This window comes from Sinocyclocheilus grahami, unplaced genomic scaffold (assembly GCF_001515645.1).
Source record: "Sinocyclocheilus grahami isolate Dianchi unplaced genomic scaffold, SAMN03320097.WGS_v1.1 scaffold528.1, whole genome shotgun sequence".
NCBI classification, from domain to species: domain Eukaryota; kingdom Metazoa; phylum Chordata; class Actinopteri; order Cypriniformes; family Cyprinidae; genus Sinocyclocheilus; species Sinocyclocheilus grahami.
Genome location: NW_015505707.1, coordinates 291,999 through 310,349, shown reverse-complemented (window position 1 = coordinate 310,349; position 18,351 = coordinate 291,999). Strand labels below are relative to the sequence as shown.

Here is an 18,351-nt window from a genome sequence, read left to right as displayed (position 1 = left end):
ATATATATATATATACAGTACAGGATCCTAATTCATATCAACCTTTCAAGGATGCAGCAAATGTTTAATGTTCAAGGTCCTTTCAGCTTATGTTTCTCTCACTGATTCAGTTGACTGAGTCTCTCTTCTTATCAGATGCAGTTAGAAATTATTTAGTAAATAGTCAAACTAAAAAGCAATTTTTGGTAATATATTTGAGATGATATCTCAGATAACCTGGTCCTAAGAAAACTGTGATCACATGTCTCTGTCTGTAAGTTGGCGGGTTTTTTTATGTTTTTATTTTTTACAGCCAACATACAATAAAAATATTATAAATCTTGTATTAAAAGTCCATTTCGTCCGTTTTTGCATGGCTAGAATAGCTTGGTTTGTATATTCACCTCTCTTAAGTCTATATTTAGTAATCAGCTCTATCTAAATAGTCATTTATTTTTTCCAAAAATATATATTTAATGGCTTGTTTGAGATAAGGGACCATTTTATAGAATACAACTCTGGTCATGAAGCACCTGCCTCACCCAGTCACAGCCAGTTTGTTTGAGATTATTTATTGTGTGCGACACGTAAGAATGATTTTCCCAGTAACCTGATATGCAGATAGACATGCTGTCAGTTTGTGAAGGAAGGCAAAGGTCTATTTCTGATTAAAAAGGCTGTGTTTTCAGCAGACTAAAGGCGTCTCTCATGAAGATGGAGGTAACAGGGGATGTTCTTTAACAATGCTTGCTTTCAACCAACGTGACCTTGCTAAGAACTCCAAGCATTTGAAAAAAAAAAATCCTTTAATCTCTAAATCTACACCTTCCTAAAATTAGCCTTTTCCTTGAGGAAAGGTTTTAAAAGCATGTTTCAAGCTTTCCTCACAAGGTTAAAGGTTACATGATGGATGGTTCCTTGGCCATATTACAGTGATTATGTACGTTAGTCTGAACAAAAGCTTGCTTTGACTCATGCTTTGGCTTTTTGGTGTCATGCAGTTTAAAAGACAAGAACAGTTTGTTGGTTCCTCCGTGGTGTCATTCTCGAAATAAAGAGAAAGTCAAGAGTTGAATAGCCAGTTTTAATAAAGACTGTTTGTCATTTTAAAATAAAAGACAAGTGCATTGTTCTAACAGATGGATCGTTCATCGATCTTGAGAGACAACATGCAGTGTGTCGTAACCCATTTTAAAAACACAGGCCAACTTAATTAAAAAAAAAAAAAAAGTGAACAATTTAGATGTATAAATAGCAATTTAGATTATATGGCACAAGAAACACAAAGCAATATATACCATTTGTGATGGAGATGTTGTGAAATTCAAGAGGTCTAAGAGAAAGACAGCATTACTATATGCTGATGTATAATCATTTTCTATTCTTAACTGTTTTAAATTCATTTTAAACCTCTTAAATCAATTTTTAAATCATTTTCAAAGTTTAAAATTCCTTGTTTTATTGTTGTGATAAAAAAAAAATTTTCATTTCTTTTATGTAAAGCACTTTGAATTACCGTTGTGTATGAAATGTGCTATATAAATAAACTTGCCTTGCCTTGATGACATAATGAATTTAACAATAGACAATCTTTACAATGGCACGCACTCTATAAATGTGGTAGGTCATGTTTTTACAACTTTAAAAACGGTATTATGGAGATTTGTTCCGAGGGCTATAAACTGTTTGGTGACTGATATTCTTCATGATATCTTCTTTTATGCTCAACAGAAGTAATGAACTTATACAGGTTTAGAACAACTGGAGGTTGAGTAAATGATGACAGACTTTTCATTTTGGGATAAACTATCTCTTTACCCTTGAGAACACCTCTTGGAAAGGTTTATTTATGTTTCACCATGTCCTTAGATCCAGGTTGCAATAAATATAAATGTCTTCAAATGCAAACTGACGGTTCCTGTACGCTGTCTAATGAGGGCACAATATGTGTGGACGTTTAAGACAGTTTGAAGGACATGGGGGCCGTGAGACTCTCTTAACTCTGTTGCATAAGATAGAGATCTTCTATTTAAATTTTATACATATATCCATATAATTACATTTTCTATCTCCAACAAACAAACCCATGAGAGAAAAAAAGAAAGAAGGAAAAAAAATAAGGATGTGTGTGAACAGGCTTTGTTTAGCCTCAACAAAGTTGCATTGTAAATGACAAAACATTTCATATTTACTAAATATTTATTTTCGAAATGTTACAGAATCTGTTCATTTTCAGCAATATGAACAATTAAACCCTACATACTAAGTATATTTCAAATATTTTAACATATTCACTGGCATATCGCTCGAGGCTAACTGATATAAAAATTATAATTCAACTTTATTTGGAGTACTTGTGCACAATGCACATTTCTTAATATTAAGCCTAAAATTTGTTTTATTGTCACTTTTTATAAGGATTGTCTGATTTCTGTCTTTAAATGCAAGATATCTAAAGTGTACCTAAAGTATACTTGCACTAGTTCCACTTTAGCACAATCAAATATACTTCAGTATGCATTATTTGGACTTCAGCACTACACTCTAAAGAAAACAAACGGTGCTAAATAGCACTAAAAGTGGTTCATTGGCTCATAATCATATGAGAACCACTTTAAGTGCAATATGGCATGTATCTTGTGCAGCACCTTCATCAAATGGTGTAGAACCATAAGAGGAACCCCAATCTCCTGCTTAGATTTGAGATATGTTACTCCATTCTCACATGTTTGCTAGGAAAAGCTGTTTTGAATTTCTATGTTCAAAAAGTCTCGTGTGAGGGCCCTGGAATATTTTCTTGAAGAGGGGCAAAAAGGTTAAGAACCACATAATCTTAAGGAAATACACTGCAGTTTAATGTCATTTTTAACCCTTTCTTCAGCTAAACTAAAAGACTAAGAGAGAGAGAGTTAGAGGATATTTAAAGAACTACACAGGGGCTTAATTAACGGGTTATTTGTATAGCAGTGGTGTTACATAGCACATTAAAAGATCCACTGAAGAACCAATTTTTGTGTGTGTGTACTTCTGCACAATTAAAGTTAAACTACGCCTTTGTCTATTTTGAATATGCGCCCTCTAGTGGCGAAAATTACATATTGTGCCTTTAAGTACAAAATTAGTTGTTACAATGTAGCAGACATAAAGTAGCAAGTACATAAAGAAGTAAATGCATTTGTAGTATACTTAGCATGAAATAAATATATTTCAAATATATTTTAGTATATTATTTTTCACTAGAGAATGCAGCACAATTTACTAGAAATTCAATCAAACATTAAATAGAGGTTGGTGGAAATAGTAGCCCAAGACATTTTAGCCATGAACAAGAGATTAGATTAATATTTAAAATGCATTGCACAGTTTAACAAATAAAGCAGAGGGATTTAACAAATTATGAATGTAACAACAGACAATATTTACAATGGCACACACTGTATAAACGTGATAGATCATATTTTCAAACTTTCAAAACAGTGTAATGGAGTTTTTGTCTGCTTATAGTTTTTTTCAGAAAGATGTTTCGTCAGCTGAACAATCAGTATGTTGTTAGATACCAGTACAAGCCATTGAACACACTGTACTTCAGTCCCTCACAGACTCATTTTATTTATTTATTTATTTATTAGCAAAATTTAAATATACTGCTACACTGAAGATCTATAGCAATGATTTGTCTTTGTGATACAAATTTAAAAAATGAACGAACAAAAAACACTATACCTTGTGAAATGCAGGGTCTTGTCATGGTTGATTGTCCATTATGTCATCATTATTGTGATCAAGTGATTCCAAAAAATGTGTTCCAAAAAGATATATGAGGACTATAAACTGCTTGGTTACTGATATTCTTCATAATATTTTCGTTTATGTTCAACAGAAGTAAGAAACCCATACAGGTTTAGAACAACTCTCTTAACTCTGTTGCATAAGTTAAACAACTCTTCCTTTTTAAATGTCTTTGACTTTTTTTGTACGTATCGTACATCCATATAGTTACATTTTATATCTCCAACCCTACCTAAACAAACCCATGAGGAAAGAAAGCACTCAGGATGTAATAGCAGCTTACGGGTGTGAACAATCATACTGACTGTTACAGAATCTGCTCATTTTCAGCAATACGATCAATTAAATGGAGCTCAATTTACTTGAAATTAATTCGAACACTAAATAGAATTTGGTGGAAATAATAACCAACACATTTTAACCATATACAGGAGTATAGCTAGTTTAGAAATAAGGTAAACAAGCATAATACTGTCTAATATTTCTATTCTAACTGCATGTTGGCTTTCAGCAATGTGATTAATGTTCAATACGCTGAAAAAAATGGTGTTGGATTTACTCTGAAACGTTTTCACTCAAGTTAAAATTGAAAGACTTATAGAGTATTTTCTTGTAAAACGTACTCCAGTAATCTTCAAAAATATATTTGTTTACAGTGTACTGTCAATAAATGAAACAAGCATAATATAAAACATTGTACATTCCATTTTAACATCTAGTTCAACAAATCCTAGAATAAATACAACAACAGATTATATTAATATTTCAAATGCATTGCAGAGTTAAACAAAGGGATTTAACAAATTTAACAATAGACAATCTTTACCATGGCACACACTGTATAAAGGTGATAGATCACATTTTCAAACTTTCAAAACAGTGTAATGGAGTTTTTGTCTGCTTATAGTTTTTTTCAGAAAGATGTTTCGTCAGCTGAACAATCAGTATGTTGTTAGATGCCAGTACAAGCCATTGCACACACTGTACTTCAGTCCCTCACAGCCTCATTTTATTTATTTTTAAACAAAAGTTAAATATACTGCTTCCCTGAAGATCTATAGCAATGATTTATCTGTGATACAAAAAACCAACAAACACTAATTCCTACCTTGTGATATACAGGGTGTTGTTGCTTGTCCTTTATGTTATCATTATTGTGATCAGCAGTGATTCCAAAACATTTGTTCCAAAATAATACTATCAGGACCATAAACTGTTTGGTGACTGATATTCTTCATGATATCTTCTTTTATGCTCAACAGAAGTAATGAACTTATACAGGTTTAGAACAACTGGAGGTTGAGTAAATGATGACAGACTTTTCATTTTGGGATAAACTATCTCTTTACCCTTGAGAACACCTCTTGGAAAGGTTTATTTATGTTTCACCATGTCCTTAGATTCAGGTTGCAATAAATATAAATGTCTTCAAATGCAAACTGACGGTTCCTGTGCGCTGTCTAATGAGGGCACAATATGTGTGGACGTTTAAGACAGTTTGAAGGACATGTGGGCCGTGAGACTCTCTTAACTCTGTTGCATAAGTTAAAGAACACATTCTTTTGAAATGTCCTTTTTTTTAACCTATATTTATATAGATGTATTTTATATCTTCAACCCTGCCTAAACAAACCCATGAGAAAAGAAAGAAAGAAAGAAAGAAAGAAAGAAAGAAAGAAAGAAAGAAAGAAAGAAAGAAAGAAAGAAAGAAAGAAAGAAAGCACTCAGGATGTAAAACCAGCTTACGGGTGTGAACAGAGTGTGTTTATAGCCTCAACAAAGTTGCATTGTAAATGACAGTGATAACTTCATTTCCAAAACCTTTCATATTTACTAAATATAATGTATATATATATTTTTTAAATGTTACAGGTTTTGGTCATTTTCAGCAATACGACCAATTAAATGTAGCTTAATTTGCTAGAAATTAATTCGAACACTTAATAGAAGTTGGTGGAAATAGTAACCCAAGACATTTTAGCCATGAACAGGAGTATCGATATTTAGATACAGTAGTTTGGTAAAATGGTAAATAAACATATAATCCATAATTACTTTCTATTCTAACTGCATGTTGGCTTTTAGCAATGTTATTAATAAGTAAATACGCTGAGAAAAACATGTTTTGCTCAGAAGTTATATTCATATTCATATTATAATCAGAAATACATTTCACAAGTTGAAAGACTGAAAGACTATTTTCTTGTAAAACATACTCCAATAATCTTCAAAAATCATTGTTTTACAGTGTACTAGCAATAAATGAAAAAAGCTTAATACAAAACATCGTGCATACCATTTTAACATTTAATTCAACAAATCCTAGAATAAATAACACAACAGATTATATTAATATCTCAAATGCATTGCAGAGTTAAACAAGTAAATCAGAGGGAAGTTTATGCATGATGACCATATTCTCACAATCTTGGTCATCAGTTTATCCATTATAAATGCCCTTTCAATTTGGGATTTCATCACAAAATGATTTGCATTTCTTTGAACAGAAGCCGTTTATTTCATTAGGGGCCACAGAACACAATTCACACAGTCATTATTTACCTCAAATGTGAATAAAAAACGGTAAAAGTAATAAAAGTAAGCCAGGGTGCAATTATTTCCATAGCAATACTTCATAAAAGACCAAATAAATACCAAAAACTAAACAAATAAGGACTTGAATGAACATTTAAAGGAAGTTATTTGTCATGAGTTTTTATTAACAAGCCATAGATCTGTTGATAAGACAATAGTTAATAGACCAGTCCTTCACCCGTGTGTCACAGAAATGACCTACCTGTATAAATGAAGGTTAAATAAATGCTAAAACCAAATGACATCTGACAAACTCCTCCCTACTTTTCGCAGAACACCTCCTCATTACACAGGTGAGATGGCAGGGTATAAATCTGTGAACCTGGTTTGGACACACAGGGACTTCTGTCTCCGACCACAAGACCAGACACCTGAAATCACTGGATTTTTGAGTGGACATCAGCAAGGAAAATGGGGCTCGGGGTAAGTCAACTAAAGCTATACTGCTGGATTCATCGTTTCATTTGTTTCATGCACGTATTTCATTTATTTAAGCATTTTTTGGGCGATCTGGTTGTATGTGTTATATTTATTTGTTTTACATCTTACAGACAGGGAATGATAAGTACAAATTGGCAGCAACGTCAGAAGATGGAGTCAAAAAGCCCAAAAAAGGGAAAAAGAGCAAAAAGGACATGGAGGAACTGAAGAAAGAAGTGGAACTGGTAAGAAATTGTTTGCAAATTCATTCATTCATGCTTTTTCTACTTTCTGGATTTACACAGTCTTAAATTGTGGTAACTGAGATTTCAAACTTCTTTCTCTTCTGCAGGAAGATCACAAGTTGACCTTGGAAGAACTTAACCGAAAATACAACACTGATCTGAACAAGGTAAGTAAGTTTTAGTGACACTTTTGGGGGGAAATAATGATGCATTATTTATGTTTTGAATCATTTGTGTGAAGCAAATGATTACATTTTTTGGGGGTAATGATTTACCTTTAGTTAGAAAGAGTACTGTAATAATGGTTCTTTAGCCACATGCATGTGATATTATTGTATATGAGCATCTGTTTTCTGTATGCCTTTAATTGCTCCATTTTTATAACTCGTGGCAGGGTTTGACCAATTTCCGAGCAAAGGAAATCTTAGCCCGTGATGGACCAAATGCCTTGACTCCACCTGTTACGACTCCAGAATGGGTCAAGTTCTGCAGACAGCTGTTTGGTGGATTCCAGACACTGCTGTGGATTGGTGCATTTCTTTGCTTCTTTGCATATTCGATCCAGGCTGCCTCAGAAGAAGAACCAGCAAATGACAATGTATGACAGATAATGTTGTGTCTTCATTTCTGCATTGACATAAATAGCTAATATGTCAATAACATACTTTTTTTCATGAAAGTGTGTTTTATTCATTAAATATCTGAACTGATAACCATCATGCTCTTTAGCATTGCATTTAAAATGAGGTTTCTCTCAGTGGATTAGTCTCCCAATAAGTGTGCTGTACCTTTGGATAAAATAATCAAATTAATGACTGTTTATTAATTTTCTTGCAGCTGTATCTGGGTCTTGTGCTTGCTTTTGTTGTCTCAGTCAATGGATGTTTCTCATACTATCAAGAGGCCAAGAGCTCCAGGATCATGGATTCATTCAAGAACCTTGTTCCTCAGGTATAAAAATGTAAATTCACTTTATGGCAAAAAAAGCTTTCTCAATGTACAAAGGATATTCATGTGTATGTACATGTATTGTCATGTAGAAAGCCCTGGTTATACGTGATGGAGAGAAAATGATCATCGACGCTGAGGAAGTAGTTGTAGGTGATCTTGTGGAGGTCAAAGGTGGAGACAGAATCCCAGCTGATATTCGTGTCATTGCTGCACAAGGATGCAAGGTAAAAGCTAAAGAATTTGAATTTCATGAATTTCATTCATCAAACAAACAAAAAAATGTCATGAAACATCGCTTCTTGCTTTCCTTTCCAGGTGGACAACTCCTCCCTCACTGGTGAATCTGAGCCTCAGACTCGTTCTCCTGACTTCTCTAGTGAAAACCCCTTGGAGACGAGGAACATTGCATTTTTTTCTACCAATTGTGTTGACGGTACAACATTAAAATATCTTTCCAACAGGTGTGGACAAAATTAATAACTAAATGTTTTAAATGATGCTTGAACGTGACCATATTCAATAGGTACTGCCAGAGGGATTGTCATTAACACCAGTGACCGTACTGTCATGGGTCGTATCGCCACTCTTGCCTCCAGTCTGGAAGGTGGACAAACACCAATTGCTAAAGAGATCGAGCACTTCATCCACATCATCACTGGTGTAGCCGTCTTCCTGGGTTTGACCTTCTTAGTTCTCTCCCTGATTCTTGGCTACACTTGGTTGGAAGGGGTTATCTTCCTAATTGGAATCATTGTCGCTAATGTACCTGAAGGTCTCCCTGCCACTGTAACCGTAAGTCAGAGTAATATTATGTTTCATACATATTTCCAAATTCCAATGATTGCTTAATGTGTATTTCCTCACATAGGTGTGTCTGACTCTGACCGCCAAACGTATGGCAAAGAAAAACTGCCTGGTGAAGAATCTTGAAGCTGTGGAGACTCTTGGCTCGACCACAACCATCTGCTCTGACAAGACTGGAACTTTGACCCAGAACCGAATGACTGTCGCTCACATGTGGTTTGACAGCCATATTCATATAGCAGACACCACAGAGAACCAGAGTGGAACCTCCTTTGACAAGAGCTCTGCTACTTGGGCCGCCCTCGCACGTGTTGCTGGTCTTTGCAACCGTGCCGTCTTCCAATCAAATCAGAACCATCTTCCAGTCCTTAAGGTGTGCTATCTTAATATCTAGATTTTAGAAGTACATTGAAAATGCATTTAAAAGCATGCAAGTTTTAGGGTTAGTATCATTGAGAGTGGCAGCTTTTTCACGTCACATCTGTTTTGCAGCGAGAGACAGCTGGCGATGCCTCAGAGTCTGCCCTGCTGAAGTGTATTGAGTTGTGCTGTGGTCCAGTCACTGAAATGAGAGCGCAGTACCCAACGATTGCTGAGATCCCTTTCAACTCCACCAACAAGTATCAGGTATTTTTGTTGAGGTGTTGTTTAGAGATTGGTTTGTAGATTAACTGGTCATCCTAATAGGCCTTTAATATGCCTTTTCTAGCTCTCAGTCCACAAGAATCCTAATTCTTCAGAGTCTAAGCACCTGCTGGTGATGAAGGGAGCCCCTGAGAGAATCTTGGATCGATGCTCCATGATTTTGATTCAAGGAAAAGAGCAGGCTTTGGACGATGAAATGAAAGAGTCATTCCAAAATGCTTATTTAGAGCTCGGAGGTCTTGGAGAAAGAGTGCTGGGTAAAGCCACCTTATGAAATTCACCTTGTGAAAAGTTATTATTACAGATTATTAACAAAGAGAATAGTAAATTACAGAAATATGAACAACTCCATGTTTTCCCTTAAAGGTTTCTGCCACTTTAGCCTCCCTGATGACCAGTTTCCTGAGGGTTTTGCATTTGATACTGAAGATGTGAACTTCCCCACTGAGAACCTGTGTTTTGTTGGCCTCATGTCCATGATCGATCCTCCTCGTGCGGCTGTACCAGATGCTGTGGCCAAATGCCGGAGTGCTGGAATCAAGGTGCTGTACTCATTCAAGATCTACTGCTTGAATATACTGTAAATACACTAAATAATGGTTAAAGATAGATGGTCAAACCATCTGAAAAGGAGGTTGAAATAACGGTGCAATTACTGATGAAGGCCTTGACAATGGCCGAAACATTACTTGTTTTAAATTAACATAGTTACTTTTTTTCCTTATAGAGTGAATGTTGCACCTTTTTTTCAACTGAAATATATGAAACGATCAAATGATAAATCTGAATAATCTATTACAGGTTATCATGGTTACTGGTGACCATCCAATTACAGCTAAGGCTATTGCAAAGGGTGTTGGCATCATCTCTGAAGGCAATGAGACTGTGGAAGACATTGCAGCCCGGCTGAAAATCTCTGTTGAAGAGGTCAATCCAAGGTATACTTGTTACCTTTGCCACTTTCAACATATTTCCCCCCCTCTGCTTCAATATTCAGCAAAAAAAAATGTTGCTCTAGATGTCTGCTAATACAAAGTGTATCTCCAGAGATGCTAAGGCCATTGTGGTCCATGGTGGTGATCTGAAGATAATGACCCCAGAACAGCTGGATGAGGTCCTCAAACACCATACAGAAATTGTTTTCGCCAGAACTTCTCCGCAACAAAAGCTGATCATTGTGGAAGGCTGTCAACGACAGGTACTGTCAGACAGTTATGTATCCTATCCTATTGATGCTAGAGGATTTTACATAGCAAGTTCCATTTTAATGCGTTTTATTTCTCTTATCAGGGTGCCATTGTAGCTGTAACCGGTGATGGTGTCAATGATTCTCCTGCTCTGAAGAAGGCTGACATTGGTGTGGCTATGGGTATCACTGGATCTGACGTATCCAAACAGGCTGCTGACATGATTCTTCTGGACGACAACTTTGCCTCAATTGTCACTGGAGTAGAAGAAGGTATGATATTGAAAATTTCATTTCAATGAAGAACGATAAAGGTTACTTAGACACTTATTTCTCAAATGTATCTTCCACTTCAGGACGTCTGATCTTTGACAACTTGAAGAAGTCTATTGCCTACACGCTGACTAGTAAGATCCCTGAGATGTCACCCTTTCTCTTTTTTGTCCTTGTGGGTATTCCTCTACCTTTGGGCACCATCACCATTCTCTGCATTGACCTGGGCACTGACATGGTATGGAAAGGAACTCAATTTAGATATATAAATGTAGAGAGAGAGCTGTGCATGCATTCATTTTTATCAATTTATTTCCACAGGTTCCTGCTATCTCACTGGCCTACGAAACTGCTGAAAGCGACATCATGAAGAGACAACCCAGAAATGCTGAAACAGATAGGCTGGTGAATGAGAGGCTCATCAGTATGAGCTATGGTCAAATTGGTAAGTTCATACTATTCTGTACAAAGCGCTCTAGATGTCCATTGCTGTTCGTTTCTTACGTGTCTTTATACTTAAATTTTAGGGATGATGCAAGCAGTTGGTGGGTTCTTTACCTACTTTGTAATTCTTGCTGAGAATGGATTCTTGCCCAAGGATCTGGTAGGAATTCGACTTGGGTGGGAAGACAGATATGTCAGTGACCTGGAAGACAGCTATGGCCAGCAATGGGTAAGTGTCACAGCTCTACCAAACCAGACAGATGCGAAACCAACATTTCTATTGAAATACCTTTCTTTTAAATAATGCTTCTTGTCTCATGCAGACCTATGAGCGCAGAAAGATTGTGGAGTTTACATGCCACACAGCCTTCTTTACCAGTATTGTGATTGTACAATGGACTGATCTGCTCATCTGCAAGACCAGGAGGCTTTCCATCTTTCAGCAGGGAATGAAGTATGTACACATTAAACAAGCCATAAAATATTGGTGATATCTATCAAACTGAATTGTTTGTTCAGTTCCACCAGTTGTTGCTCATTGTACGTCTATAAGCCCTGCTTGGCCAGTTATTAATCTTAATTTGCTTGCTTTTTTTTCTTTTATAGGAATAGAGTCCTCACCTTTGGTCTGTGTGTGGAAACCGCTCTGGCAGCATTCTTATCCTATTGCCCAGGCATGGATGTTGCTGTCCGAATGTATCCAATGAAGTAAGTGGAATCTGAAAGTTTTAATGAAACTTGCTTAAAGGCATTACATTTCCCGCTAAGTATATATTTTTAACCAATGTTTTCTATTTTTTTTAGACCATTGTGGTGGTTCTGTGCTATGCCATACTCACTGCTCATTTTCATCTATGATGAAGTTAGAAAATACATTCTTAGGCAGAACCCAGGAGGTAATATGCACTTTCATTTTACATCTAAACATTATGTTTCCCAAGCAGACGGTTGAATTTTAATGACAGAGATGACTTACATTTACATTTGTTTGTTGTATTTCATTCCTTTAAGAGATCAAGCATGAATTAATATTTGTGCTGTTTTGTTTTAGGCTGGGTGGAACTAGAAACATACTACTAAAACAACAAATTTCTATTGGGGATGTGCAAGGAGACATTCATTTTGATGTTTTCAAAATGATACAAAGTCAATAAACATGTCAGATTAAATGAGCTGAATTTGTTTTTGTGTCTTTTTTTATGAAACTAGAAAACAAAGATCCACGTGACAAAACAAGTCAATGAACAAAAAATATATATAGCTACTGTAGTTGCAATCAACATACTATGATGACATCAAAAGAATATACTGTAGGTTTCTATAAACCTTTGAGTGAAATCTAATACAGATGACAGCGATATTTAAAATATCAATTTTCCATACTTTTAATATCAGATTACAAAAAGGAGTGGTGACAACAATTACAAATTTAATTACAATGGCCATTACATTACATCTGTATGTCATGTATAATTACATCGGTGTCTTTTAAGACGGGGAAGTACAAGGCATGATGGGAAGTTTGTTCATGTTGTTGGTGAATTCATGCCAGAGAAGTAAAGACGCTGTTGGTAAAATGTTAAAGGTGCAATAGGTGATTGTCTTCAAAAACATTTTTTGTTATGCTGGCTGAAAGTCTCTTCACATCCCAATAGCAATCATTAAGTTAAGTGTTCTAAGTGTATTTATATATTCTTTGGAAGGACCAAGAAATGTTCATCCAATCAAAACGCTCGGTCCTAGCGTTTTAATTGGCTTTCCTACCTGCCTGTCAACGTATGTATCTGCATACCTCTGCGCACCGGGTTCACGCAGACAGGATCGTCATCAGCGCGTTCACGCACACTGTGCAGACAGAGTGAGGATGGCAGACAAACATCAACAACCCGATCTTCCTTCCTGGTATTGTAGTACTTTTAAAGTTTTCTCGCTGGTGAATGACACATGTAGCCCAGCGGTTCCCAATACCAGACCCCGCGCACATATTTTGCAAGTTTAGTTAACACACCCGATTCAGATAACCAACTCGTTAGAAGTGAGCTATGAACTGTGTTCCAATCGATATAATCCCTACACCGTTTTCAGTGCTCCCTACTCCCCTGAGCAGGGGTTTACTTCACTTCGGAACATGGGCTGGAATTGGGAACCGCTGATGTAGCCTATTGTAGTAATGTTGTCTCTGGTATTCTGGTCTGTGAGCGTATATGCGTTCAGGGAGCGTGGCTTTATACCGCGATTGTAGGGAGGGTTTTTACGTTTTTAATCACAGTGCTTTGCATTCTCTGAAACAATACATTTTTATAATTTCTGTGAGTGTTAAAAGACAAATGAGCACTAGGATAAGTTCACCTAATTGAATTCTGTCATTATATACATTATACACCTCATGCATTTCCACGGCTTCCCTCAGGAACTGCTGAGTAGCTGGTTTAGATTTATGAGTAACATAAAATAAGGTCAGTGGTTAACATTACTTCAGACTTTCATCAGAATGTTAAAGCCGCTAAATTTAATTTTGAATTATTTTCTAACAAGTCTCTAAATGAAGACTTTTTCATCACAAACATTAAACGTAGGGTGACTTCTATAAACACCTTAAAGAAACCGAGTTGCCTAAACGCCAGTTGCTAATTCAAAATCTCTCTTCTAGGTTATTATGGTTACTGGTGATCATCCAATTACAGCCAAGGCCATTGCCAAGGGAGTGGGTATCATCTCTGAGGGCAACGAGACCGTTGAAGATATTGCTGCTCGCTTGAACATTCCTATTAATGAGGTCAACCCAAGGTAGCGTATTCCTCCTCCTCCTCAGTTTGGATGTCTCTGGCTGGATATTTATTGCATCCAGTTTTTTATTTAATTTAATGTTCTTTGAAGGGATGCCAAGGCTTGTGTGATCCATGGTGGTGACCTGAAGGATCTAACCCCAGAGCAATTAGATGATGTCTTGAAACACCACACAGAAATTGTGTTTGCCAGAACGTCTCCTCAGCAGAAACTGATTATCGTTGAAGGCTGCCAAAGACAGGTTAGTAGTCTTTACAATCTCAGATCAATCAGAACTTCACCAGGTAATTTTGATAAGATAAGAGGTAAGTACTTTACCTAGTTGGTGCAATACAAGGCAAGTAACTTCTGTCCACACTGAAATGGAACATATAAAGTTATTGTAGACACCAAAATATTGACAAATCGTGTTGGTGCGATCATAGCTGGTTAGGACAAGAACGTAGGCGTGCCACAACATGATGCAATATCCATTTGTGTTTGTACACAGGGTGCCATTGTAGCTGTAACCGGTGATGGTGTCAATGATTCTCCTGCTCTGAAGAAGGCTGACATTGGTGTGGCTATGGGTATCACTGGATCTGACGTATCCAAACAGGCTGCTGACATGATTCTTCTGGACGACAACTTTGCCTCAATTGTCACTGGAGTAGAAGAAGGTATGATATTGAAAATTTCATTTCAATGAAGAACGATAAAGGTTACTTAGACACTTATTTCTCAAATGTATCTTCCACTTCAGGACGTCTGATCTTTGACAACTTGAAGAAGTCTATTGCCTACACGCTGACTAGTAAGATCCCTGAGATGTCACCCTTTCTCTTTTTTGTCCTTGTGGGTATTCCTCTACCTTTGGGCACCATCACCATTCTCTGCATTGACCTGGGCACTGACATGGTATGGAAAGGAACTCAATTTAGATATATAAATGTAGAGAGAGAGCTGTGCATGCATTCATTTTTATCAATTTATTTCCACAGGTTCCTGCTATCTCACTGGCCTACGAAACTGCTGAAAGCGACATCATGAAGAGACAACCCAGAAATGCTGAAACAGATAGGCTGGTGAATGAGAGGCTCATCAGTATGAGCTATGGTCAAATTGGTAAGTTCATACTATTCTGTACAAAGCGCTCTAGATGTCCATTGCTTTTCGTTTCTTACGTGTCTTTATACTTAAATTTTAGGGATGATGCAAGCAGTTGGTGGGTTCTTTACCTACTTTGTAATTCTTGCTGAGAATGGATTCTTGCCCAAGGATCTGGTAGGAATTCGACTTGGGTGGGAAGACAGATATGTCAGTGACCTGGAAGACAGCTATGGCCAGCAATGGGTAAGTGTCACAGCTCTACCAAACCAGACAGATGCGAAACCAACATTTCTATTGAAATACCTTTCTTTTAAATAATGCTTCTTGTCTCATGCAGACCTATGAGCGCAGAAAGATTGTGGAGTTTACATGCCACACAGCCTTCTTTACCAGTATTGTGATTGTACAATGGACTGATCTGCTCATCTGCAAGACCAGGAGGCTTTCCATCTTTCAGCAGGGAATGAAGTATGTACACATTAAACAAGCCATAAAATATTGGTGATATCTATCAAACTGAATTGTTTGTTCAGTTCCACCAGTTGTTGCTCATTGTACGTCTATAAGCCCTGCTTGGCCAGTTATTAATCTTAATTTGCTTGCTTTTTTTTCTTTTATAGGAATAGAGTCCTCACCTTTGGTCTGTGTGTGGAAACCGCTCTGGCAGCATTCTTATCCTATTGCCCAGGCATGGATGTTGCTGTCCGAATGTATCCAATGAAGTAAGTGGAATCTGAAAGTTTTAATGAAACTTGCTTAAAGGCATTACATTTCCCGCTAAGTATATATTTTTAACCAATGTTTTCTATTTTTTTTAGACCATTGTGGTGGTTCTGTGCTATGCCATACTCACTGCTCATTTTCATCTATGATGAAGTTAGAAAATACATTCTTAGGCAGAACCCAGGAGGTAATATGCACTTTCATTTTACATCTAAACATTATGTTTCCCAAGCAGACGGTTGAATTTTAATGACAGAGATGACTTACATTTACATTTGTTTGTTGTATTTCATTCCTTTAAGAGATCAAGCATGAATTAATATTTGTGCTGTTTTGTTTTAGGCTGGGTGGAACTAGAAACATACTACTAAAACAACAAATTTCTATTGGGGATGTGCAAGGAGACATTCATTTTGATGTTTTCAAAATGATACAAAGTCAATAAACATGTCAGATTAAATGAGCTGAATTTGTTTTTGTGTCTTTTTTTATGAAACTAGAAAACAAAGATCCACGTGACAAAACAAGTCAATGAACAAAAAATATATATAGCTACTGTAGTTGCAATCAACATACTATGATGACATCAAAAGAATATACTGTAGGTTTCTATAAACCTTTGAGTGAAATCTAATACAGATGACAGCAATATTTAAAATATCAATTTTCCATACTTTTAATATCAGATTACAAAAAGGAGTGGTGACAACAATTACAAATTTAATTACAATGGCCATTACATTACATCTGTATGTCATGTATAATTACATCGGTGTCTTTTAAGACGGGGAAGTACAAGGCATGATGGGAAGTTTGTTCATGTTGTTGGTGAATTCATGCCAGAGAAGTAAAGACGCTGTTGGTAAAATGTTAAAGGTGCAATAGGTGATTGTCTTCAAAAACATTTTTTGTTATGCTGGCTGAAAGTCTCTTCACATCCCAATAGCAATCATTAAGTTAAGTGTTCTAAGTGTATTTATATATTCTTTGGAAGGACCAAGAAATGTTCATCCAATCAAAACGCTCGGTCCTAGCGTTTTAATTGGCTTTCCTACCTGCCTGTCAACGTATGTATCTGCATACCTCTGCGCACCGGGTTCACGCAGACAGGATCGTCATCAGCGCGTTCACGCACACTGTGCAGACAGAGTGAGGATGGCAGACAAACATCAACAACCCGATCTTCCTTCCTGGTATTGTAGTACTTTTAAAGTTTTCTCGCTGGTGAATGACACATGTAGCCCAGCGGTTCCCAATACCAGACCCCGCGCACATATTTTGCAAGTTTAGTTAACACACCCGATTCAGATAACCAACTCGTTAGAAGTGAGCTATGAACTGTGTTCCAATCGATATAATCCCTACACCGTTTTCAGTGCTCCCTACTCCCCTGAGCAGGGGTTTACTTCACTTCGGAACATGGGCTGGAATTGGGAACCGCTGATGTAGCCTATTGTAGTAATGTTGTCTCTGGTATTCTGGTCTGTGAGCGTATATGCGTTCAGGGAGCGTGGCTTTATACCGCGATTGTAGGGAGGGTTTTTACGTTTTTAATCACAGTGCTTTGCATTCTCTGAAACAATACATTTTTATAATTTCTGTGAGTGTTAAAAGACAAATGAGCACTAGGATAAGTTCACCTAATTGAATTCTGTCATTATATACATTATACACCTCATGCATTTCCACGGCTTCCCTCAGGAACTGCTGAGTAGCTGGTTTAGATTTATGAGTAACCTAAAATAAGGTCAGTGGTTAACATTACTTCAGACTTTCATCAGAATGTTAAAGCCGCTAAATTTAATTTTGAATTATTTTCTAACAAGTCTCTAAATGAAGACTTTTTCATCACAAACATTAAACGTAGGGTGACTTCTATAAACACCTTAAAGAAACCGAGTTGCCTAAACGCCAGTTATGTGAGGTAAACCTCAAGTTCACAACATTGGCTCTCACTTCCATATTTCTTTAGGTCCTGACATTCATTTGAGTAACACACTGAAAAAGATCATTCAAGACAACAGTGTCGTCTTGGTTCTTCTTTCAGGGGGCGCTTACAAGACGAATCCTTCATTCAAATCTCTAAAACGTTACGTGGTTTTATTGTAAACATCCGTACACTATAAAGTAACTTTTTTTCACATTTATTTGAATTTGCAAGTGTAGCATAATTAAACCCCCTAACAATCTCTACAGAATAATTTACAAACGGTATGCATCATTTTTTTATTCAATCAGCAAGGCACATGTCTCTGCATTAATGTACTGTAATATTTTTTATTAAACATAAGCAGCCAATCAAGAGTTAGTAGTGCCCAAGCTACCAAAATAAAGCAAATGTTCTAATACTTGATGAAAAATGTGATCATCTATATATACTGACTTACAGTAGTGTCATACAGTCTAAAAATGTCCTGCCTA

General features: G+C 36.6%; 1 protein-coding gene across 2 annotated transcripts; it reads left to right on the top strand.

The window, feature by feature from the left end:
* The first annotated feature begins 6,710 nt into the window (after window positions 1–6,710).
* LOC107555258 (sodium/potassium-transporting ATPase subunit alpha-1-like) lies at window positions 6,711–16,392 on the top strand. Of its 2 annotated transcripts, none has more exons than XM_016238002.1 (22): window positions 6,711–6,786; window positions 6,915–7,028; window positions 7,136–7,195; window positions 7,423–7,626; window positions 7,866–7,979; window positions 8,069–8,203; window positions 8,295–8,412; window positions 8,503–8,771; window positions 8,848–9,156; window positions 9,276–9,410; window positions 9,493–9,685; window positions 9,795–9,970; window positions 13,982–14,118; window positions 14,209–14,359; window positions 14,609–14,777; window positions 14,861–15,015; window positions 15,099–15,222; window positions 15,305–15,450; window positions 15,545–15,675; window positions 15,828–15,929; window positions 16,026–16,117; window positions 16,273–16,392. In XM_016238002.1, the coding sequence occupies exons 1-22, from the start codon at window positions 6,775–6,777 to the stop codon at window positions 16,299–16,301; spliced, it is 3,075 nt and encodes a 1,024-aa protein (XP_016093488.1). In that variant the 5' UTR covers window positions 6,711–6,774; the 3' UTR covers window positions 16,302–16,392. The 2 variants fall into 2 exon arrangements, with proteins under 2 accessions (XP_016093488.1, XP_016093487.1); XM_016238001.1 differs by lacking the exons at window positions 13,982–14,118; window positions 14,209–14,359; window positions 14,609–14,777; ... (5 more) ...; window positions 16,026–16,117; window positions 16,273–16,392 and adding exons at window positions 10,230–10,366; window positions 10,476–10,626; window positions 10,719–10,887; ... (5 more) ...; window positions 12,136–12,227; window positions 12,383–12,502.
* Window positions 16,393–18,351: the final 1,959 nt, after the last annotated feature.